This window comes from Stigmatopora nigra, chromosome 5 (assembly GCF_051989575.1).
Source record: "Stigmatopora nigra isolate UIUO_SnigA chromosome 5, RoL_Snig_1.1, whole genome shotgun sequence".
NCBI lineage: Eukaryota > Metazoa > Chordata > Actinopteri > Syngnathiformes > Syngnathidae > Stigmatopora > Stigmatopora nigra.
In genome coordinates, this window is record NC_135512.1 from 695,888 (window position 1) to 719,790 (window position 23,903).

The 23,903-nt window shown below is 41.6% G+C and overlaps 3 protein-coding genes across 5 annotated transcripts; 2 read left to right on the plus strand and 1 right to left on the minus strand.

The window, feature by feature from the left end:
- Window positions 1-89: 89 nt before the first annotated feature.
- LOC144196700 (retinoschisin-like) lies at window positions 90-1,825 on the minus strand. Its single transcript, XM_077717084.1, has 5 exons — window positions 1,665-1,825; window positions 1,295-1,320; window positions 857-1,221; window positions 413-608; window positions 90-341 (listed from the first exon to the last, which is right to left on the minus strand). Exons 1-5 carry the CDS (start codon window positions 1,705-1,707, stop codon window positions 189-191), a joined length of 783 nt encoding a protein of 260 aa, XP_077573210.1. The 5' UTR covers window positions 1,708-1,825; the 3' UTR covers window positions 90-188.
- A 573-nt stretch (window positions 1,826-2,398) lies between these two features.
- Window positions 2,399-7,674, plus strand: LOC144197195 (AP-1 complex subunit sigma-2-like). Of its 3 annotated transcripts, none has more exons than XR_013326486.1 (6): window positions 2,399-2,521; window positions 3,161-3,339; window positions 3,836-3,944; window positions 4,024-4,161; window positions 5,843-6,664; window positions 7,272-7,674. XR_013326486.1 is itself a non-coding variant. In XM_077717844.1 (6 exons), exons 2-6 carry the CDS (start codon window positions 3,161-3,163, stop codon window positions 4,966-4,968), a joined length of 519 nt encoding a protein of 172 aa, XP_077573970.1. In that variant the 5' UTR covers window positions 2,399-2,521; the 3' UTR covers window positions 4,969-5,836. The 3 variants fall into 3 exon arrangements, 2 of the variants coding, with proteins under 2 accessions (XP_077573970.1, XP_077573971.1); XM_077717844.1 differs by lacking the exons at window positions 5,843-6,664; window positions 7,272-7,674 and adding exons at window positions 4,349-4,379; window positions 4,907-5,836; XM_077717845.1 differs by lacking the exon at window positions 5,843-6,664.
- Window positions 7,675-7,760: 86 nt separating this feature from the next.
- LOC144197284 (uncharacterized) lies at window positions 7,761-11,572 on the plus strand. The gene is made up of 5 exons (XM_077717981.1): window positions 7,761-7,853; window positions 8,010-8,049; window positions 9,384-9,572; window positions 9,689-9,806; window positions 11,485-11,572. The coding sequence occupies exons 1-5, from the start codon at window positions 7,843-7,845 to the stop codon at window positions 11,547-11,549; spliced, it is 423 nt and encodes a 140-aa protein (XP_077574107.1). The 5' UTR covers window positions 7,761-7,842; the 3' UTR covers window positions 11,550-11,572.
- Window positions 11,573-23,903: the final 12,331 nt, after the last annotated feature.

Here is a 23,903-nt window from a genome sequence, read left to right on the forward strand (position 1 = left end):
TTTGGTAAGTTTATTAATGTTGTTTTTATTGACAATGTATTCACTTGTTATATTTTATTTAGGCCTAAAATATCAGGAAATGTTGTTTAACATGAAAATATGTTTTCCCCCAAAAACAGCCTGAAAAACTAAAATAATGCGATTTTCTGGCTACAAAAGTGCGTCATTTTTTCCCGTCCGTGTTGCGTTCAGGCGCACTTGTTCATGCACATCAGCAACTCCATACGCACGGCGATGCGGGTGTGCCAGCCCAAGGGGAGGAGCCGAATGTAGCGTGCCACGATTGGCGGTCGCAGGAGATTCTGCACCGTGGACGAGCGGTCCGAATTCCCGTAGAACACCTGTGGGGGCGGAGCAAGTTCAGTTATGGCAACGCCCACTTTGACTCTTGACCTATGACAGTCTGACGTACTCTGTTATTTCCCGTTTGGTCTTTGTAGTAGACCCAGTTGAGCGTTTCCACGCTTCGGTATTGGACGCTGTACTTGGTGATCCACTCGTCCGAGTCGCAGCGCCCTTGCGTCAGGATGCCCGAGACCACGCCCACTTCCCGCAGGTCGATCTGGAGCCACTGGCGGAGGTCGTTGTACTTGGATAGCCAAGCGCACCTGGTGAGGAGAAGGTATTGTTGCTTTTTAAATGGTGGATGGGGGTTCCAAAAGAGGTGCTCATGCACCCCCCAAAATGGGTAGCACCCTAGGCAATCGCCCATATTGCCCAAAGGTAGTTATTTCTTTAATTGGAGTTCTGAAAACTGATTTTGAAACAAAAAAATGCAATAAAATGAAGGACTGGTGGATGAGAGTTTAGCATTTAGCGCGTTAGCTTAGTTGACGGTCATTTTGGGGCGACTCACCCAAATCCCTGGTTATTAAGCCTGGCCTTATGCGGTACCCAAGACGTGTACCAGCTACTGTACTGGTCCTGATGGGAGCAAGTGATCTGCTCCGCTGTCACCGAGCCGGACTCGAACCCCAGGGCTCGGTGATACGGGCACTCCGGCATGCAGGCGGCCGGCCGGAATCGAGGCGGCTCGGGCTTGGGTGGGGGCGTGGCCAGGGCGTAGCGAGTGGGCGCCGGGGCGGTGGGAAAAAGAGTGGACGCCGCGCCGGTCTCGCAATCGCACGTGCACGCCTGAACACTGGCGGGAGTCCAGGAGTCCAGAATCCGCTGATCCTCCTCCTGTAGCTCCTCCTCCTCCACCTGTAGGATCTCTTCCTCCTGAAGGTAGAGCAAGGGGATGTTTGACACCCGTGGGTGGTGCCATGTCGGCGTTGAGGGGGGAGGAGTTTACCTCCTGCGAGTGGACCGCGGTCAAGGCTGTGTCCGAGTGAGCGTGCGATGGAAAAAAGATGTTTTGAAAGGGTTTTGGAAGGCGGTTAAACGAGGTGGATGGATATAGGTAGCGAGTCGTAGGGGTGTATGCCATTAGGAAAGGGGCGGAGTCAAGATGGATTGGATTTTATTCATTGTTATCATTTATTGATTATTTATTTGTTGTTGTTCATGCATTTTAAACCTTATTATACTTGTATAATGACAATAAAAGCATTCAAATTAACTCAATTTACACTTGTTTCCGTCCCATAAAAAATACGATTTTGACGAATTTGCTAATTTTTAAAACATTTTTATGGCTGTCAAAATGAAGCATATGGACTTACCGTGAGTGAACACGAGAAGGAAGAGGACGACTCTGGCCTCCATGTCGCTGCTCGGCCGGACTAGGAATGGAATGCGAGCGGAGTGTCGGATTGGGATTGAGATTACGCTAATCCGCTAGCGTGAGGGTTTGATGTAATTCGCTTTATTGGCTCTCTGACTGGCTAAATAAGCGACACATCCTGCTTTCTGTGTGTACAGGCAGCACAGAAGCCTAATTTCAAGATCAAATGGCCTTTTCTGGGTGTAATGATGGATTATATGGTCAATTATGTCATGGGATTTTATGCCTGGGTTCTTTTTTTTAAATGTCATTTATGTAAAATGAATGCAATTGTGTTGGGAGGAAAGAACATCATTTTAGAACAATAAATGAGATTGAAATTTGATAAAAGTAGTTCATTTTTTTTCATTGGAGAGCGGTAAATTAATAATACTAGATAATAAATAGGTTTTTAAAACCAACTACGTGGTGAAAATATAATGACAATAATCAAAAAATCAATAATGACTATAAAATAATTTAATTAATGTATATTGGCATTTTTGTTATTTTGTTAAATGGACTCTTTTGATGATAAATGAAAATGTTTACGTTTTTTTAGTACCGTACTGCGTGAACCAATCAGCTTCTCAGGAGTTTGATCGACATCCAAAATAACCATGCAACGTTGGTTAGCAACCCATACCACATGATATACACGGAAGAATGTATGAACCAATGAGAATTAAGCATGGAGTTTCTCACCCAATCACAAGCTTCCTAGCTACCGGTTGTTGATGAGTAAGGGTCTCCCCAGCTGCGGACGCCCGTCTGATTTCTTCGTCCCCTTTGAAGAAAACGGCGTCCTAATTCGAGGTAATAAACCAACAAAATGTCATTCGGAGGCTTATAAAGTGAATGTTTTATATCTTTAAGTATGTTTTTGTTGTTTCTGCCCTGGTGGTCGTCGAATAACGGCGTTTATGAGGCACTACTCGAGCCTCAACACTTCCCCGTTAGCTTGTTTCGTCCCAAAGCTACTTTTAAATGTTGTTTATAAATAGTCGTCGTAGTGTATTAACGTATTAATGTTCCGGGTCCATACCTTTGTATATTAACTTTAATTCAAATGTCATAGTTTGGAAAGAAAAATGCTTAAACAGTGTTAATGCTCCTAGTCCGTACCGTTATTACCTGGACATTTGAATTAAAATATCACATTTTTGGCACAAAAAGGCTTTAAACGGAGTCACTGGTTTACGTGTTAATGGTACGAGTCTATACCAATTTATAAAACTTTCATTAAAATATCATATTTCGGAATTAAAAAGGCTTAAACCGAGTCACATGTTAACGTGATAATGAATTCGGACCGTACCATTGTGTGGCAACTTGTATTAATATTTTTATATCTATATATTATAATATTTTTGCAACAAAAATATATACACGGAATTCTGTTGATTTTTCATCTTTATTTTGATTATAATAAGAAATTTGTATTTTTTATTTCAGATGCGGTTCATGCTTCTTTTCAGCCGGCAGGGCAAACTACGCCTGCAAAAGTGGTACGTTCCAATTTCGGATAAGGAGAAGAAAAAGATCACGCGGGAACTGGTTCAAACCATTTTAGCCCGTAAAGCCAAAATGTGCAGTTTCTTGGAGTGGAGAGACATCAAAATCGTCTACAAAAGGTCAGCGAAAGCCACCAAAGTGCTATATTGTTAAAAATATTCCAGAAATGATTGACCGGTGACCAGTCATGGGTGCAACGTACGTCATTTCCAGGTTTTAATGGCAGAAAGTGCCTTTATTAGCGGTGTCTATTTCTTTTGTGATGCGTGGTGTAATATCCGTTAAGGCTTCCTGTTTTTATTAGCTACTCGTCACATGCTTTGCGAGCGCGTGAGGGATTATCCCGGATTACGGAGTTCCCTACCGGGTGGCAGGAAGAGAGAGGCTTAACCTGAGAGCGCACTGGCCAAATAGTCACCTGCAAAAAAAACCAAAAATAAAGTGCTGTGTCAGTACTACAAGTCGCACCCGTAGTGTTGATTTTTGTTTTTTTAAATGTGTAAAGTAGTAATAAAAATACCAAAATTGATTGACAGCTAGCGTTAGAACATCCAAATGCTATTCCAACATTTTTTTTCTCCAAAAATGTAAAAATTCTGTTTTGATAACCCGCAGATACGCCAGCTTGTACTTTTGCTGCGCCATCGAGGAACAAGACAACGAATTGATCACACTGGAGATCATCCACAGATACGTGGAGCTGCTGGACAAATACTTTGGAAGCGTGAGTGCGGCACCCCCCGGGGAACAATCGGCGACGCCCCTCCCATCTTAACCCTCGGCTCTGGTTGTCCCCCACAAAGGTGTGCGAGCTGGACATCATCTTCAATTTTGAGAAAGCCTACTTCATCCTGGACGAGTTCCTATTGGGTGGTGAAGCCCAGGAGACGTCCAAGAAGAACGTCCTCAAGGCCATCGAGCAGGCTGACCTGCTCCAGGAGGTGGGTGATCTTTAGTGGCCATTTTACGTTGCCACACTTAAGTGTAGAAGAAAATTTTAGATTAAAAAAAAAACTGCAATTCCACTCCCGTACTGTAGGGGAGCTGTTTCTCTCATACTGAATCGCACTCTAGCTTCTTCCTTTTTATAATTCCTTTTATATTCCTTTCACCTTTTTTAATATGCAGAACATAGACTCTCAGACACGCTTGTTTGCAGGTACACTTTCTTTAGTCCTCGTACTTACTAGTTAATATTAGATAACTAGCCAGTAACTAGTAGTAGTCATGTGACAGTATATGTGCAAATGTGGTAGATATCTAGAAAATATTTTCATATTATGGGGTTTTCATTCCACAAAAAAATGACACGCTTAGCGGCCCACCAGGCTTATAAAATACTGTTAGTGAAACACACATTTCAACGAGTGCCGGCGTTGGCTTTACGCCAGCTCTCTGATTGGCCGGCCTGTCTTGCCCGTAGAGCCAGAGCCAAGACTGGGGCGGCTCGCCCGACGACGAGCTCCTGTAATGCGGGTAAATGGCCGCACGGCATGCCGGATGGACGCTAGCTAACCACGCCGCTCGCATCTTTTGCCGTTTTTTTAACTTTGAAACGCTCGCCGGTCGTTAACACACGACATTTTCGTCTGGAAAAACGCTTCCTGGCGTCGAGCTAGCGGGGTAAAAGTCAGTAGCTACGTCACCCCCCACCCCGTTTGGCTTCTGAAACTTTTTGACTCCCAGGTATGGCCGTGGCTAACGTCGCCTCGGAGACTTCCGGATTGTTCCAGAACTTGAAGCGTTGAGGTGAACGCCGACTGAGGGTGCTAGTTTTAGCTGGAAGTAGCCTGTAGCGCGTTTCGTACGTCCCTCTTGTACCCAAAAACCATGACTAGGTTTCTGTGTGTCCGTGTCTGTGTAGTCAGTTTTTAGTCAAGTCCAAAGTACCCCTTTAGATAGCAGTAGTTCTCGAAGTCTAATACCAGACTCAGACCCCATCAAGATCACCATTTTTGGCAGTCCAGTCTACATGAATCTGAGACTTGGTAGTCAGGACTAAAATCAAGACTAAACTACGAAACTAGTCCAACTCCAAAACAGAGACCAATTCTTCTTGAAATTCCGTCTCCTAGCCTAGCAAGACTTGGAACTAAGACCGGTTTCCAGTGTACAAAACTAACTCCTAGTCTGGTTTACATTTAGTACTGTCTACTTCTTAGTCCCTTGCTTCTATGGTTCCCGTCTGGTTTTCTACCTAGTTCTAGTTCTACCTTCTCATTGGTTCTTCTTTCCTGATCCAGCTATCTGATTTTTCGGATCCAGCGCCCCGTTTCTTAGTGCTATCGCCCCTTTGCTTTTCATCTTGTTCTTGGACCAGTTTTTCCCCAGTCTGGCAAACTTCTGCATCCTTTAGTATCCAAGTTTGGTCGCCCGGACGTTTGGCCGCCCGGACGTTTGGCCGCCCGGACGTTTGGCCGCCCGGACGTTTGGCCGCCCGGACGTTTGGTCGCCCGGACGTTTGGTCGCCCGGACGTTTGGTCGCCCGGACGTTTGGTCGCCCGGACGTTTGGCCGCCCGGACGTTTGGTCGCCCAGACTTTTGGTCTCCCATTCCCCCAAAAAAACATTCTCGTTCAGTACTGTCAAAATGGCCAAAAAACTGTCTTTCTGTCTCCCTCAGCCCCGTAACGAGTACTTTAACGTACCCGTGTACTGACCGGCTGGTTTGCCGTTGGTGCCGCTGCCCGCGCCACGCATGCTGCATGCCGCCCGAAAACCCGAATGCCCGCCCGCCCGCCAACTCCCCCCTCCGCACCCTACCCCCCTTTGCTCTTGGCATTTGTTTGTGGACGTAGCGCCTCCCGCTGCCCACCACAGGCATGACATGTCCATTTATACATCTCGTTAGTACTCGCGAGTTGACGTTTGCATCGTCTACTTTAGTTTTGGGGGGATAGTTATTTGATTTGAGACATTTTTACATCCATAGCGACTGTTTGTAGTATTTTGGGATGTACGGTCGTATCGCTACTTAGAAAAAGAATTGATTCCAGAACTTTTTTCATATTTTGAATTTTTGGTTAGTAGAAAAGTACTTTATATATAATCTCCGTGATTCATTCCATTGTTTTATTTTGGCAAGTTCTCCTATCATCTTATATTTCTATATTATATTGCAAATCTTAATCTTAATATTTTTCACGTGGCGTTTATGAAATAATTAACTTTGCGATTTTTGCACCGATGAATATGAAAAAAATGTGATTCCAATTTTAAATATTTTGTCTAACAGAGTAGAATTGATGGCATATTAAAGCCAAAGCTTTTTTAATAAGCACTTGGTGCCATAGGAGCATATTTCATGAATTGTAGTTTTATGAAAAATAAATGTTTTCTGGTTCTTATTGTGGCTTTTTTTTTGTAATGCGCTAGCAATGTCCATATGCTAATCAAATGTTTTTTTCTTGAATTTTTCTGTTCATGCTGCAATTAGGATGCCAAAGTAAGTGCCAGATTTCTCTTAAAATGGCTGCCATCAATGATTATGATTATTATTATTTATTTTTATTATTAATATTTAATATTTTATTATTAATAGTTTTTAAATTATTAGCTTGAAATATGCATTACAACCAAAAAGGCATGAAGCTAATTAAAATGAGTGTTTATTTATATTTTAATTCCAAAAGTTTCAACAATTTTTGATCTATTCATTTTATTTATAAAAAATATAGTTTTTATTGAACTGACTTCATTTTGATTTTAATATTATTTATTTTGTCTTTTAATGCTACATTTAACAATAAGTCAATCTGTAATGCCAACTATGCTAACATAACAAAATTATCTATCTTTTAAACTTACAATGGCCGAAAAAAGTGTATTGCAAAACATATTTAATATACATTTTTAATGTTTTTTTTTCAAATGAATAGTATTTACTTTTTCTAACAAGGGCATGATTTCTAAATTCATCTTTGCCGTGTTTAAAAAAAACGGTCAAAATTCCATGTGGCATGTGCCTGCAAAAACTACACCGTACGTCTGTCCCATAATGATGACATCATCAAACCCCAATGGCCAATTTTCTTTATTTTTTTGTATGTCAGGATGGCGAACCGCCACGCAGCGTCTTGGAGGAAATTGGACTCACATAAAAGAAAAACATCTCCAGGCACAAGCCCCGCCCCTTCCCGCCTAACTTGCCACGCCCCCTCCAAATATTAGGTATCTATTGTTTGTTTGTTTTCTCTTCGAAAACATTGTAGCACTTTTTTATATGCAATTACGCGTTCGTTCGAGCAGGGAATTGTCACGCAAAACCAAAGCTGGCTACTGTATTATTATTATCAATATTAATAATTATTAATAATGTTGAAAGGGAAATCAAAGATGTTACAAGAACATAGCCAAAGAATTCATTTCTTATGTTTTCATATCGACTTTTGTTTACACTGGAAAGCACTGCTGTACAATGTCGCCACACTCTGGCCATTAAAATATGACATTGGACATTTGGTCTATATTTTCACTTCCTGTTCTGAGGTCACTTCCTGTACATTTTTGACAGTTTCTTTGTGATTTTAGGGCGTTTCCGGGTCACTTCTTGTTGAGTATATAGCATTTTTCATCATATTCTGATAATTTTTAGGGCAATTCCGGGTCACTTCCTGTTCCTCGATGACTTCCTGGTGAGTTAGCAGATTTTTTTGGGTCACTTCCTGGTGAATGTGGGTTGTTTTCTCTTTCCTGGTGATTTTAGGTCATTTCTGGGTCACTTCCTGATGAATGTGGTGCAATCCAAGGTTCCTTACCGTATATTTTTGATCATATTTTGATAATTTTAGGTCAATTCCGGGTCACTTCCTGTTCCTCAAAGACTTCCTGGTAAGTTTTTGACATTATTTTTATATTTTCTCAAATTTTAAAGCATTTCCTGCATTCCTCTCTTTCACTTTAGGGTATTCTTGGGTATCTCTATCATATTTGGGTGACTTCCTGTTGAATTTGGGCTACAATGACATCACTTCCTTTCCACTTTTTCAATTCCTGGCATTATTGAGTCGTTTCCTTTTGAGTTTGAGGCATTTTTAGCTCACCAAAGGTTTATTTTGAGGCCGTTAAACAAGTTTTTTGATAGGAAAAATGAAAGAAAAATAATAAAAAAGGTTTCTGGAGTTTGAAATGTGGTGGTAGTGAGAAGATAAAATAAAATAAGAGCGCCGTGGAGCAGCCCGACGGCCACGACGTGTGTGTTTCCACGCGTCGGAACTCTCCGTGACACAATTAAGATAATTTGCCCGACGACGGCTGCTGGCGACAAAAGCAATTTGCTGCCACCGTCATTTGGAACGTGACACGCGCGCCTGTCAGATGAAGATAAAAGACGCCATTCTCGCCATTTTGTGTCGCCCATGTCGCTCCTTTGTCTCCTTTCGGCTCGGCTGAGCATTAAGAGAAAATCTGGGGGGTCCCCGGGCTCCCTTTTTTAAGCCCCTCCCCCAAAGAACAAGATGCACTTGACTTTTGAGGCCACGTAAACTTTTTAAAAATACTTTTAATGGGATTTAGAGGAAGAAAATATGCATTAAAAACGCATGAATTGAAAAACTGGAGTAAATAATTCAATCTTAATGGACAGAAAATAAAAAAATGTGGAAAAAAACTAAATGTTATGATAATAATAATTATAATACCCGAAAAATCCAAAGTAATTGGTAAAAAAATGTAATGTTTGCATGTTTTCCGTCAAAAATACACAAACTTGACAAAACTATACACAATACCACAATAGAAATGTTTTGGATAAATATAATACCCCAACATTATTTATAATTAAAAACTCGAAATCAGAAATTTAGTTTATCAAAAATTATTTAAAATACTGACAAATATGCTTTTTTATTTTAGGAAAAAATTAAATATTCATCGATTTTAAAACTTTTCAAAAATATAGCATTATATGTAATATGTAAGACCATATTTTTTATAAAATGTGCATATATAAAATGCTACATTTCTTTAAAAACGTTTGTGTAAAATTTTACACTAAATAATAACTGCATATATTTCATTTAAATAATATATTAATGAAGATTTCACCAAATAATTTTAAAAGGCATTTTAAAAAATATACACGAAAAGAAACATCTAAAAATAATTCAGTCAAAAAGTGTACGAGAGTAGGTATAACGAATGTCACTTTTCTTTTTGTCCACCAGAAGGCAGTGACAGACCAAGAATCCTCCCAGTGTCCTCCCTCCAACGAAGCCCCGAATTTCAAGCCTTTTAAATCCGAGTCAATAATCATCTTGACCTCATCTTCTCTCATTCCGGGAGCCTCAAATCATTCACCACGGACGCCCCTAGACGTCCAAATCCCATTTGACCTTCAGGCTGGAATGTCAAAGGTCAGTCAAAAGGCACCACTTATCTATTTTATATATATTTAGTATTTATGGTAGAGCGGCATTATATTGGATTTGCCTACTTTGTTGACACGTCGCCCTCTGCTGTTGCCCGGTAGGAAATCCGGCGTCTCGGCGGTACTTTGGCGATGCCGAATGGAGGCCGAATCTCCGGCTTGGACGACGATAACAAGTCTTATCTGCTGCCGGGACTGAAAGGGCGACAATGTCACTCAGGTGAGTGTTAGTGTTACATTTGTCGGTTGCTCTTTTGCACCCTCTCGTGGTTGACGGTGTAATTTCACCACTATTCATCCAATAATTGAATTGAATTCTTTTATAGTCATTATACAAGTAGAATGAGTTTTAAAACATCACAACAAAATGCACCAGATATAAAAAAACAAATAAATAACAATAAATAAATAAGTCATCAATAAGTAGTTAACAACATAAATAACTAGGAAACTGCACAAATAACAACAACAAACAGATAAATAACCAATAAATAATAGATAAAAATTCTAATAAATAATCGATAAATAATTATAATAAAAAATTTAAATAATTATCATAAATAATCAATATGTATCTGTGGTAAATGGTCAATAAATAATTATCGGAAATAATCAATAGATAGATCTAATAAATAATTGATAATTTTAATAAATAGTCAACATAATTTTAATAAATCAATCGATAATTTTAATAAATAATCACTAGATAATCTTAATAAATAATCACTAGATAATCTTAATAAATAATTAGTACATGCTTATAATCAATAAATAATTACCATAAATAATCATTAGATAATATTAGTAAATAACGAATGAATAATTTTAATAAGAAATAAATAATTATGATAAATAAGTAATACATTAATAAATGAGTCCCACCTGGGATCAAACCCTCGACCCCAAACCGTCATGCCAATGTGAAAACCACTCCCATATTGGATGACGTAAAAATGTAAGAAAAATAATAATAAATTCGGGCAACACCCCAAAAGTCGCTGAAACCCAAAAACCTGCTGGTCGACGGCCATCTTTGAAATGATGGCCCTTGACGGCATCCTCCTCCCCGCGAGTCACGCGTCAAACTTTGGGAAGGAACTTTTTCTTCACCAAAGCGGGGGGGTGGAGGGGGGCTGATATTGTCACAGACAAAAGATTCGGGCAGCCAATACGCGGAGGAGGCGCTTTCACGCACTTTGTCGCCAAGGTCCCTCAAGTCGGCTTGAATGGGGGGGGATTGTTCGGCGTCCATTGTGGCGTTATTCCCCGGCCAGGTGGCCTCCACAACCGCGCTTTTATTATCCACCTTTTCTCATCTGCAACGTTGGCAAACCGTCCTCAATTCCCGCCGCGCAAACGTCCATTCCTTCCGCTATTTTGAGTTATTTCATTATTTATTTTTTTTGTTAGGAACACAGTCAATAGAGTCAATAGTCGGGATTCTCCTTTTTGATTGGTCGCCGTTATTTGTTGGCGTTTAAACTCGGAAAATTTGAGTCGTCATTTGTTTCAAGAAAACAAAGACAAATGTGAAAAGGATGCCAACAAAGAGTGCATTACAGGTAAAAAAATTTGTTTTTAAATAGTTAAAAGTCATTTTAAGTCATTTTAAGTGAGATGGCTGTTTTCCCAAGATGGCCGCCAATTAAAAAAAACAGTCAAAGAAATTAAAAGTTCATAAATTTGCTGAAAATTGTTTAATATGATTATGTAAAATGGTAAGTTAATTAAGCGTGCAAATGTTTATTGTTTTTTCCAAGATGGCCGCTGTTACAAAACAAAACAAACCACAGAAGAAGAAAATGAAAAGCTCATAATGGGAGAAAAATAGCTGAAAATTGTTTACTACTCTTATATAAGATGCTAAGTTAATTCAACTTTTTGTTTTCCTTTCCAAGATGGCCGCCAACAAAAACAAAAACAGAAAAAAAACACCACAGAAGAAGAAAACAGACCAACCTGAAATGGGAAACCAAAGAACTACACTTTACAGGTAATTCAATGTTTTTTTTTAATCTAATATATTAATTGTTTGCGGACTGTCAATCAAAAATTCAAACAATTTCAGTGCTTTTTTGTCATTAAATCATCAACAATAATTTTTATTAACAAAAATAGTGATAACTTTCCTATTAAATCCAAACTAATCAATTCCTGCCGACCTCCCCATTCCAAAAAAAAGTGATCTTAATGAACCTTATCCACCCAATTTTTCATATTTTTTATTTTTGTTTGTTTGTTTGGATGTCAAACAGGATTAAGAAGTGTCCTTTCTTGCTTTTGTGCGCCTTTTTCTCAGTTATCGCCCGTCGGAAATATAATTTTTATCGCTTGACAGTTTGGCGAAAGTGGCGGCGGCGTGGCGGCGTGGCGGCATTGCGCGCCGGGGATATTCATTACTTTTTTTTTTTTTTTTCTGCCGTCAAGTCATCTCCCGTCATATCTCATCTCTCTCTCAGAAAAAGCATTTTTCTTTCTTTTTTTTTCGTTCTATTTTTCTTTATTTATTTCTTTTTCCCCGGCAATCCGGCGGCGGCGGCGGCGTTTTTTACTTTGCTATGACCTTCCGGCGCAAATTGCTCGGCCGGCGTTATTTGGCGTTCCAGATTTAGCGGGCCCGGGAATATTGCGGCCGAGGATTTCCCGCCCTCTTAGCCGCCCAATCGCTCGTGACGGGAATTCCGCCGGACGCTTGTTTGTATTTACGCGGCGGCTTAGGACGGGAAAAAAAAGTCTTTCCGTGGTGTACACGCTGCTTTTTTGGGTGAAAATGTGGTCGGATAAATACCTTTTTAGAGTTAGCCCTGCTAAGAAAAATGATTGCGCTAATGAATTAGTACAGGGGTGAGCAAACTTTTGGGACCGGGGGCCACATTGACAATTGAAAATTTGACAGATGGGACGGATGGGCTCTCACGAACTCTCTCACAAACTCTCTCACAACTCTCTCACAACTCTCTCACAAACTCCCTTACAAACTCTCTTACAAACTCTCTCACAAACTCTCTCACAACTCTCTCACAACTCTCTCACAACTCTCTCACAACTCTCTCACAAAGTCTCTCACAAAGTCTCTCACAAAGTCTCTCACAAAGTCTCTCACAAAGTCTCTCACAAAGTCTCTCACAAAGTCTCTCACAAAGTCTCTCACAAAGTCTCTCACAAAGTCTCTCACAAAGTCTCTCACAAAGTCTCTCACAAAGTCTCTCACAAAGTCTCTCACAAAGTCTCTCACAAAGTCTCTCACAGTCTCTCACAAAGTCTCTCACAAAGTCTCTCACAAAGTCTCTCACAAGTCTCTCACAAAGTCTCTCACAAAGTCTCTCACAAAGTCTCTCACAAAGTCTCTCACCAACTCTCTCACCAACTCTCTCACCAACTCTCTCACCAACTCTCTCACCAACTCTCTCACCAACTCTCTCACCAACTCTCTCACCAACTCTCTCACCAACTCTCTCACCAACTCTCTCACCAACTCTCTCACCAACTCTCTCACCAACTCTCTCACCAACTCTCTCACCAACTCTCACCAACTCTCTCACCAACTCTCTCACCAACTCTCTCACCAACTCTCTCACCAACTCTCTCACCAACTCTCTCACCAACTCTCTCACCAACTCTCTCACAAACTCTCTCACAAAGTCTCTCACAAACTCTCTCACAAACTCTCTCACAAACTCTCTCACAAACTCTCTCACAAACTCTCTCACAAACTCTCTCACAAACTCTCACAAACACTCTTGCACACTCTCCCACAAACACTCTCGCCCACACACTCACACACTCTCACGCACTCTCACACACACTCTAACACACACACACTCTCTCTCACATTTTCACAAACACTCTCACACACTCTTTTTCTCTCACACACATTCTCTCTCACTCTCACACAGTCACTTGTTCTCTCACACACTCAGTCATTCTCAGAGCCGGCCGACTCGCACGCATAGGTCTATGACGTCTCCCCATGGTTTGCTTAAAGGTCGCGACCCCCCGCTTGCCCACCCGCCGAGACGTGAGGCAAAAGCTAAAAGCCTCTTTTTGTGCCGCCACTTGAAACGGCCTTGTCTGGTGCGCACCTGCCGTAATGGCGCTAATAATAATTGGCGGCCAGGCGCCGTGCCTCGCCGTGCCTCGCCGTGCCGCTTGTCCATTTGCGCTCCCCACCTTTCATCATTCTTCATTACTTCCCAATTGGGGCTAAATGCGATCATAATGCCTGCCGGCCTGCCTGCCTCCCTGCCGTGGACACTCTTTCACTCACTCACTCGCCACCGCCGCTTTTATCTCAAATGAGCCCAGACGATCGTCTCGATCAGCCATGCTTTTGCGTGTCATCCCCACCGAAGCTCGTCCCCGACGCCACCGCGTAAACCATAGTGTCAAAGTGGCGGCCCGGGGGCCAAATGTGGCCTACTGTGTCAGTTTGTGTGGCCCGGGAAAGTCAATCAAATTCAAATGAAGAGTATAAATGTATATTACATTTCCTGATTTTCCTATTTTTCCAAACAATAATGTTAATAAATAGTGTTTTTAGTTCAAAAATCATTTGTAAAACCGAAAAATATATCTAAAGAAACCTCAAATAAACATTGTTTTGGATCTACAACAAAACGGAATATTCAGGGCTTTTCATTTCATCCATTTATAAAAAAAACAACCTAAATATACTATCTAAAATAGTCCAAATCAAGGTTTACGTGACCTCCGAAGCAACCCGACTTGTCCCTTACCCTCAAGCAACCCTTAGTTTTTTTTCCCCACTTGCGACATCTCCACACTAATGAAAAGCCACGTTGTTGTTGTTGTTGTTGTTGTTGTTGTTGTTGTTGTCGTGGTCAAGGCCTACTGAAGCCTTTTGGGCATTACCCAGCAGCACCCCAAGAAAGCAAAGCACGCACCCAGACACCTTCCCCGCGTCCCTAATCTTTCTTTCCCCCACCGCCGTCAACACGTAACGCCGCCTTAAGCCCGGCGTCTCGCCATGACAGGTCCCCCACCCGGACAAGCTCGGACATTGTCTGGGCAAAAAAAAAGAGGTCCTATCTGGCGGGTAAAATCCGCCCAAAGAAGTCTTTCATTGACGTCCGTCGGGCGCTTATCGAAGAGCAGGCGCCACGGGGGCGCCATCTTTCCCCTCCTCTTAGCGTTTTGCCCCATTTTTGCTTCTTTTTTGGGGGGGGGGGTGCTCGACATAAGTACGGCCCATCCCGACTAAATGTGTGCGCGGCGGCTGTCAGCGCCGCCACGGCGTTGCCACGGCGTGCCACGGCGTGCCACGGCGTGCCCCTGAGGGAACATTCTCCTCATAATATCATAAGCTGCTTAGCGGTGTGCTTCTATTTAAGGCATACATATTAATAGCTATAAGCAAATCATATTGGAAGTCTTCTCTCGCCCACCGTAAGAAGGTGCTAATAACCGCCGGGCTCCCCGAAAACGCCGGACCGTCTAATCCCGATAAGCGTCTGGGGTTTGGGGGGGGGGAGGGATGGGGGGGGTTTTGGTTTGCACCCTCTCCTTGAAAATAAGAAAGAAAGAAAGAGAGGTAGATCAGACTCTGCCCTTTTTTGACGGGCTTTTGGAGAATTGATGTAATCCCCGGGGGGGGCAAAGGGATTGAGAGCCAACGACACTCCTCGACGACTTTAAGGGATTTCAAGGGTTATTGTTCTCGTTCATCGTCTTCATTTGGTGCCGTGCTTTATCATTGGAATTTGCTTTCTTTATTGCTAATTGACTGAATATACATGTCAATTGGGCTGGACCATTTTAAATAGAATATTTTGATTTTTTTTTTTTTAAATAAATGGATTAAAAGACCTAAATATCCAGTTTTTGTATCGATCTAAAATAATGTTTATTTGAGCTTTTTTTAAATATATTTTTAGATTTTACTAAATGATTTTTGAAGTAAAAACACAGAAAAATAGGTTAAAAAATGACAAGGGTGAAAATCAGGAAATATAAAATACATTTCTACTCTTCATTTGAATTTGATCCTAAAACAGAAATGATTGACTTTCTCGGGCCGCACAAAATGTTGCGGCGTCCCACATTTGGCCCCCAAGCATGGCCCTCACAGGAATAACATTTAAAAATATGTATTGTCTACGGCACCCTCAAGTCAATATGGTTGCCTAACCTTGAAAAATACAAGTACATAATACATTTACTTTGAGCTTGGATCGTTTTCAGAGGGCATTCTGGGAAAAGTCCAAGCGCTGCAATCCCGGCGACGCCAGGCAGGGGGTGCTGCTGCCTCGCCAGGCCGGGGCCAGGGCCGGGCCCCCCCCCCCCTCTCCGAAGCGTCGTCGCCGTGAGTGCTTCAATTGCGGGGATATTTCGCCGCTCTAAGCCTGGCGCTTGACAGCAACACAGTGCACTTATTTAAAGCAATTTCAAACATGTCTTGTCTGACAAGTTTTAAATCCCGCTTAACAGCCCGTAACAGCCAGCAGTTTACTGTCACAATTAAACAAGAGCCGCCGTGCTCAAAAGACAAGGATGGCGCTTTGAGGAGGGGGGGGGGGGGGGGGGGGTCTTTGACGCTGGGATCACTCGCACTCCTTCTTAAACACGCCATGCGTCTCATTGTTCCATTTATTTCTTTTGTTTTGGTGTACGACTCATTTTGGTGGATTGGGTTTGGTCCAGGGTGCTGCAAACTAGTGGATGGGAGGGGAAGTGCGGGCACTTGTGTTTTATTTTATGCGGAATGTGTTTAATTGTTCCAATTATTTCATTTGTTTTGGTGTACGACTCATTTTGGAGGATTTGGTTTGGTGGTGGGTGCTGCCGCCTAGTGGATGGGAGGGGAAGTGCGGGAACCGATTTATTGTTTGACCGTTGAAGATGGAAAAGTAATGCGTTTATTGACTTTAACACAAACAGAGTGATTTATATTTGCTTTTTTTTTACAGGTTGAAAATTGGATCGGAATCGGAAAAACGAATCGGATTGGATCGGATGTCTGGAAATCGGAATCGGGAAATCTCCGTCTGAATCGTGAGTCATTTTTATTGTTATTATCCTGAAAATGCGGCCATTTTGGCTCAACCAAACAATTGTCGTTATCGTGTTTGTTATATCCAAATACATATTTTATATTACCATCATGAAAAAGGGTTAAAAAAAGATAGTGTTATGTTTCCAAAATGGAAGTGAAGCCCCTCCCCTCCAAAAATGTCCAAATTGGTCACGCTTGAGCGCCCCGTTTATTTTCCTTTCTTTTATTTCCTTTTTTTTGTTTTGGTTCTTTTTGGTCGTGGCAAAAGCATATCAGATGTTTCCCGTGTTTGTTTTTCTTTTTAAAACGCGGGTTGATCACGGCCCGTCTTGTGGCCGACCCGCACCCACCGACCCGCACTTAGCTCCGCCCCCCAGCCGCCTTATCGCGGCCCCCGAAGAAGAAGAAGAAGAAAACAAGAAACTGGCAAATGTAACAACCTGAGCCCGGTCCTCCCCGGGCGGCGATAAGCGCCGCTCTACGTGTCGTCTACGGCGCGAAAGACGCCCTTTATCGCCCCGCGTTCCGTCCGGGCCGATGCGGCGGCCATCTTGATAGGGAGGCGGGTTCCTGTCTCGGCTTTTTCTGCGGGGACAAATGTGTCAACGTGGAGCAATGTCAAAAAAGAGAAAAATAAATGTAACTGCATTCCCATGCTGGGACAAAAATGTGGGCGTGGCCTATTTACCCACAGCAGAAACCAATAACTAAATTACCCTATGTTCTGGACTATAAGTCGCACTTTTTATTAATGGTTTGACATTTTTGACTTGTTCTTTAGGCTGAAAAACTTTTTTTATCGATACTTTAACATATATTGTCCTTATACTTTAATATATATTCTTAGTTTCTGATAAAAAAAAGAAAATGGAGACAAAAGTCCAAATCCATATTTGCCAAAACCCTAAATTTTTACTTAAATGCTTATAAATGCCGTCACTTCATTAGCCTACGTAGCTTGCCTGAAAACTAGCATCCCCCCCAAGTCCCCTCCCCTTTCTGGAGTTGACACGGGCGACCAATCATGGTTGAGTGGCGGTGGGTGGACCGGTCCTTTTCCAAACAGGCGAAGCCATCTTCTAAACAAACTTGTCTTTTGTGTCGCATCTGTTGCCGTGCCGGAATGCCACGTGTCGTTCCTCCAGATAAAGGAAGAAGAAGAAGAAGAACCCCCCTCCGGCATTCCCCCACCCCCCTCGGCCGATTTCCTCCCGCGATAGGGCCCCCATGTGGGGCCTCGTGCCCGATAAACGTCCTTTTTGTTTCTCTCTCTCCGGCCCGATACGCATCGGCCGGCCGTCATTACGCCGCGTGAAGCGTCCCTCTTTTAGCCGCTAGCCCGAGATAGCATCTCCTCGACTTTATACCCGCAGGGGAGGCCAGACCTCCCCCCGGGACAAAAAAAAAATGGGGCAAAAGTTTTGTCTCCTTTTCCTGTCATTGGATGATTGACTGACTTAAAGAGGTAAACAAAAGGTAAACAAAAAGGTAAACAAAAAGGTAAACAAAAAGGTAAACAAATAGGTAAACAAAATGTAAACAAAAGGTTATCAAAGGTTAGTAAAAGGTTAACAAAAGGGAAACAATGACATAAACATAATCAAAACTTAAACAAAAGGTTTAAAAAAGGTAAACAAAAGTTAAACAAAAGGTAAACAAAAGGTAAACAACAGGTAAAAACAGGTAAACAAAAGGTAAACAAAAGGTAAACAAAAGGTAAACAAAAGGTAAACAAAAGGTAAACAAAAGGTAAACAAAAGGTAAACAAAAGGTAAACAAAAGGTAAACAAAATGGTAAACAAAATGGTTAACAAAATGGTAAACAAAATGGTAAACAAAATGGTAAACAAAATGGTAAACAAAAGGTAAACAAAAGGTAAACAAAAGGTAAACAAAATGGTAAACAAAATGGTAAACAAAATGGTTAACAAAGCGTGAACAAAAGGTAAACATAATATAAACAATAACATAAGTAAAATGTAAACAATGTAAACAGTGCGAAAACAATGGAAAAACAATGGAAAACAACGTAAACCAAACGTAAACCAGACGTAAACTAGACGCAAACTAAACTAAGCGTAAACAAAACGTATACAAAACGTAAACAAAACTCAAATAAAATTGTTATGGAACCCTCGACCCCAAAGGTGCGAGCCCGCTGCTCAAACCACTTACTCACTGAATCATTGACTCAATACAAAAAAAAAAAACAATTGTGCATTTTTTTATCCTTTTCTTGAAATCGCGTTTTTTGTTTGTTTGCGTGTTTTATCCCGCCGTTGGTGACGAAGCTTTTTGATGAAATCCCGCGCAGACAAAACAACAATTTGCATCCAGGTTTTTTTTTTTTTTTTTTTTTTGGAGTGGAGCGGGCAGGTCGGCATTTGCGGCATTTGCGGCGGTTGCGCCAGCTGCCGCGCTCTTAAAAAGGCGCGGCCACAAAAGAAGCGGATGATTGGACGTAGCCACAATACAGATGCCATCTGGGCCTCTTCATCTACCCTCCTCATCTTCGACCCAGCCACGGTAGCCCAAAGGGGCGGAGCCGACCACCGTCCTTCTCCCACAAATTGGACTCGTGTCAGCGTCAATGGCAGTCCATTTTGAACTAAAAACACAGGAAAAAATGATTAAAAAATGACAAAGATTGATACAAAAGGGGGAAAATCACGAAATTTAATAGAAATGATTACTCTTCATTTGAATTTGATCCTAAAACAGAAAGTAGGCACTCATGATAGACTTTCCTGGGCCGCACAAAATGATGCGGCGTGCCAAATTTGGCCCCCGGGCCGCCTCTTTGACACCTGTGTCCTTATTACTCATTTTAGGTCACTCCCTGTTAATTTTGGGTCACTTCCCGTTGTTTAATGAGGTTTCCCCTTGATTTTATTCAGGCAAACGACGAGTGGACCAATGGGGAAGTGCGCCAGTGAACATCAATGGACGGACGTCTGTGGCTTAGTAGGTAAAAGTTTCTCCTTCCTTTTTCCTTTTTTTCTTTTTTCTTTTCGGGAATGATTTTCAAAGCAGCGGCTAATCCTCTCGGCCACAATGACGATAATAACGGTTATTACCGCCGACGACGGAGACTTTGACGCATAATCCGCTGGGCTAGAAAGGTTAAAGACGGATGGCAATATTATGATCTCTCTTTCTCTCGCTCTCTCGGAAAAAAAAAGCGATAACGCCGCACTTCCTACTTTGGCCACAACGTGGGTTTTCATGGGTTTCTTGTAGGGTAAAATATTGAATATTTTCTTAGCCATTACAAAGGGGAAACATTCCATTTTGCATTTTAGATTTATATTTTGAATTCTCAGCTTTATTTATTCTCATTTTTAGATTTTAATATTTTTTCCATCAAATTTTTTTTTGGGGAAAAATGGTTATCTTTCGTATTTTTTTAATAATTATGTATTTATTTTTAAATTTTGCTTATATTTCATAATAAAAAAAGGAAACCTAATATATAAATATAGACTTGTGGGAGCATTCGGTATTAATTTAAATTTTTTTATATCTGCAAAAAAAAAATCAAAAAAATCATTAATATTCTGTTTTTAAACTTTTTAATGTGGAGTTTCCAGCGTCCTCCATAATAGGAAAACCTTTCCTTTATTATATCTATTTTTTTTGTATATATATTTTTTTTCATTGAAAATAAAACAAAAAAATGTAAGGTCTTTTTTAATTGGATGCTAAAATAAAAGAGCCAATGGCTTCCCGTGGCACTTTTTAAACAAAACAAAAAATTCCCGTCGTTAACGGCAAATCTAAATATTGCGGAATTAGCAGCGGATGATAATGTAAAGGCAAGTTAATATTGGTAGAAATGTGCGGGTGACAGCTCGCCGTAATGCGCCGGGGCCGCCGGATTAGTCCTTCATTAAACACGTTTGCCATGCAAAGCCACTCTTCACTTTTTTTTTTGTCAGCCGCCAAAACAAGAAGAGCGAGCCCTCCTCATCTTCCTCTTCCTCATCTTCTTCTTCTTCTTACAATTAAAATCTGCTTTGCTCTCCAGACGAGAAGGCGGGACACAAAAGGCACCGTCAAAATAAGATCCGCCTCTTAACTGGTCGCAAAGTAGGACAAGCTAAGCTATGCTAGGCTACGCTACGGTGGTACCTCTACTTACAAATTCCTCTCGGTGGGAATGTTTCAGGTGACAAAATCTTGCCATATTGAATTAAATTGAATGAAATGTAAGGACATTTAAAGCTGAACGAATAACAACAATGAAGAAAGTAGACCAAGAAACTAATCAAGAAATAACAATAAACAATCAATAAATTGGTAATAAATAATAAGTACAATAATCCCTCGATGATTGCGTCGTGTTTACGCTATTAATAATTCACATACTTCATCGAAAAATAGTCCGAAGTCCACAAATAACAAAAACAAACAAATAAAAAATGTTACATAACAATATATAATCAATGTATACGTAAAAGTTCCAATTATTTCTTTTATTTTTGGTGTGGTGAAAGACTCATTTTGTTGGATGGGGTTTAGTCGAGGGTGCTGCCAACTAGTGGATGGGAGGGGGAGTGCGGTCACCTATTTTTTTTATTTTACAGTTGAAGATTGAAAAGTCATGCGTTTATTGACTAAGTCAAACAGAGTGATTTATATTTACTCTTTTTTACAGGTCGAAAATCTGATCAGAATCGGAAAAACGTATCGGATTGGATCAGATGTCTGGAAATCGGAATCGGGAAATCTCCGTCTGAATCGTGAGTCATTCTTATTGTTATTATCGTGAAAATGCGGCCATTTTGGCTCATCCTAACAATTGTCGCTATCGTGTTTGTTATATCCAAATACATATTTTATATTCCCTTCATGAAAAAGGGTTAAAAAATAGTGTTATGTTTCCAAAATGGAAGTGAAGGGCTAGGATTCCGCAATATATTGAAATATTCAATTAGATCATTCTCCCTTTATACGTCTTTTTGCCACAAATAAACAACAGTCGGCTGCACTTCCACTCCCGCCCACTAGTCGGCAGCAGTCGATCGCCGCACTCGCGACATCTACTCATCGTAAAAGTCCCGTATTCGTTCATTTTCCCGTTCGCCGCCAAACAGCCGGCTCTAAAAAAAGCGAGAAAAGTGAAAGCAGCAAGTTTGTCATCTTCCTGAGACAGCAAGTGTCAAAATGCAAAGCGCTAGTCGACAACGGGGGTAAAAAAAACGCCAATGAATGCTTTCTTAGCCCCGGAAATCCTTTCACCCTCTCCTCCTCCTCGCACGGAGCACATCAGATTAAGAGGGCGCTTTTAAGAAGATTCCCGCATGCACGCGCAAAAAAAAAAGGGGGAAAAAACTCTCGGGAGGCGAAAAGCGAGCGGGTCGCGCCAGGCCAAGACGTCGGAGTTCATTTTGTCATTCGTCAGCCCGCCCGTGTTTATTTATTTCTTTAAAAAGACCCAATTTTTGCCCCGTATGCCATTTACGATGTCACGGTGGAAAATATTCGGGTGCGGGAAGTCGCGGGGACAAAAGAAAGCGGATAAAATTAAAAAAATGGTGGTTGAAAAGGTCGTCTCACATTCTGAGGTCGAGGGTTCGATTCCCCGTGGGTTCCGACTATCCCTCACCAAAAAATGCATGCTATGCTAATGCTATGCTAATTCTAGTCTAATGCTAGTCTAATGCTAGTCTAATGCTAGTCTAATGCTAGTCTAATGCTAGTCTAATACTAATCTAATGCTAGTCTAATGTTAGTCTACTGTTATGCTAATGCTAGGCTATTGCTAGGCTAATTCTAGGCTAGTGTCTCTAGCTTTGAGTCGTTGGCTGGGATATGCTGCGGCACCCCTGCAACCCTTGCGAGGATAAGAGGTTCAGAAAATGAATGAATTAATGAATGTTCCATTTTGGTGAAGTTTAATCTGATATTTAATAAAGGACTAAGTTAGCATCCAATTAGCTTAGCATGTTTGTTCATTTGGCAAAGTGGGACGAAACCACGCGAGCCCAGGGAAAACATGCACAGGAAGGTCCGAATCTGGGATCGAACCCACGACCCCAAAACAGCGAGGCCGACACGCGCAAACCACTTAACCACTGAGCCACTTCTGCACTTGACTGACAGGCGTTGGTAAATAAATGTGTATTCACAAGTGTGAATTTGCTCATAATAACGACAAGAAAAGGCCAAAGTTTGTTTAACGACGGCTGGCGGTCGTTAAAGGCTCACGACACCCCGGGGAAAAGAAGCGATTGGTCTCCGGGGAAGGCTCGTAAAGACGAGGCCGCGCCCCCCCCCACCACCACCACCACCACCACGGCGGCGGCCTTTTAATCTGCGGCCTTGTCAGTCGCCACGCCAATGGACGCCGTCGGTTGTTAAAATGAAAAAAAAAAATGGAAGAGCAAATTGTTGTTGTTATTTGGCGCAAAAAAATGGGGGAGGTGACCTTTGTCACTGATGCATGATGGGAAAGTTGAGTCATGGTTGCTTTTTTCAATTCTTATCTTAATAATTATGATAGATCATTTAGTATAACATATTGATAAAATTATTGGTTTTATTAGAGTCAAAATAAATAAATTGAAAAAATAAAATTGGGCAAAAAATGATAAAATAATAAAATTCAGTCAATTTAAATAACTTAAAAAATACATTTTATTGGGAATTGTAAATAAATATAGTAATTAATAATTAGCATATGCTAAAATAAATGCAATAAATAATAAACTCAATAGAAAAAATGATTACAGATAGGCAAATAATAAGATGGTAGTTTTATTTTGAAAAGGCGCAACATTGTTAGCTTAACGTCAATACCGTCTACCCCGACAAAAGCCACCAAAAAAGACCCAAGGGTCAACTTCCTTTGCCTTTGACCGCCATGTTTTGTTATTCACGACGAGGCGGCGTTTTTGGTATCAATCAGCGGGGGCGCTGTCAACCACCCAAATAGCTTTAATATGGACTGCCCCTGCGGGACCCCCGCGCTCATTAACTCCACGGCGCCCCTTCATCGATCGGGCCAAACGGCGGCGGGAATCCGGAGACGGCGCCCGGGGACACCTCGGGCCGTCGGAGGGCGGCCAGGGGGGCGGGGCCGCAAATTTGACATGTTTAAACAGCGCCATCGATTCGCCGCGGCTAAATGCGGCTATCATAGCATCGCCGCGTCGATATTTTCGGATCCACCCGATCGATGGACGGGCGGGCGGGCGGGCGGGCGTCTCTATGAAGGGATATTAAGGAAAAAATCAAGGCGGGAAAGATGGCGGGGGCAAATCTCGGCCAATACGAACACCGACGCCATCAACTTGTACTTTT

Coding starts and splice junctions, on each gene's coding strand:
- LOC144197195 (XM_077717844.1), top strand. CDS start 3,161: ATGCGGTTCATGCTTCTTTTCAGCCGGCAGGGCAAACTACGCCTGCAA. Junction 4,162..4,348: donor AGGCTGACCTGCTCCAGGAG/GTGGGTGATCTT, acceptor TTTAATATGCAG/AACATAGACTCTCAGACACG. Junction 4,380..4,906: donor TCAGACACGCTTGTTTGCAG/GTACACTTTCTT, acceptor TTTGACTCCCAG/GTATGGCCGTGGCTAACGTC.
- LOC144196700 (XM_077717084.1), bottom strand. CDS start 1,707: ATGGAGGCCAGAGTCGTCCTCTTCCTTCTCGTGTTCACTCACG. Junction 1,321..1,664: donor CCTTCTCGTGTTCACTCACG/GTAAGTCCATAT, acceptor ACTCGGACACAG/CCTTGACCGCGGTCCACTCG. Junction 342..412: donor ACCAAACGGGAAATAACAGA/GTACGTCAGACT, acceptor CCGCCCCCACAG/GTGTTCTACGGGAATTCGGA.
- LOC144197284 (XM_077717981.1), top strand. Junction 8,050..9,383: donor TGTTCCTCAAAGACTTCCTG/GTAAGTTTTTGA, acceptor TTTGTCCACCAG/AAGGCAGTGACAGACCAAGA. Junction 9,807..11,484: donor AGGGCGACAATGTCACTCAG/GTGAGTGTTAGT, acceptor TTCCTTTCCAAG/ATGGCCGCCAACAAAAACAA.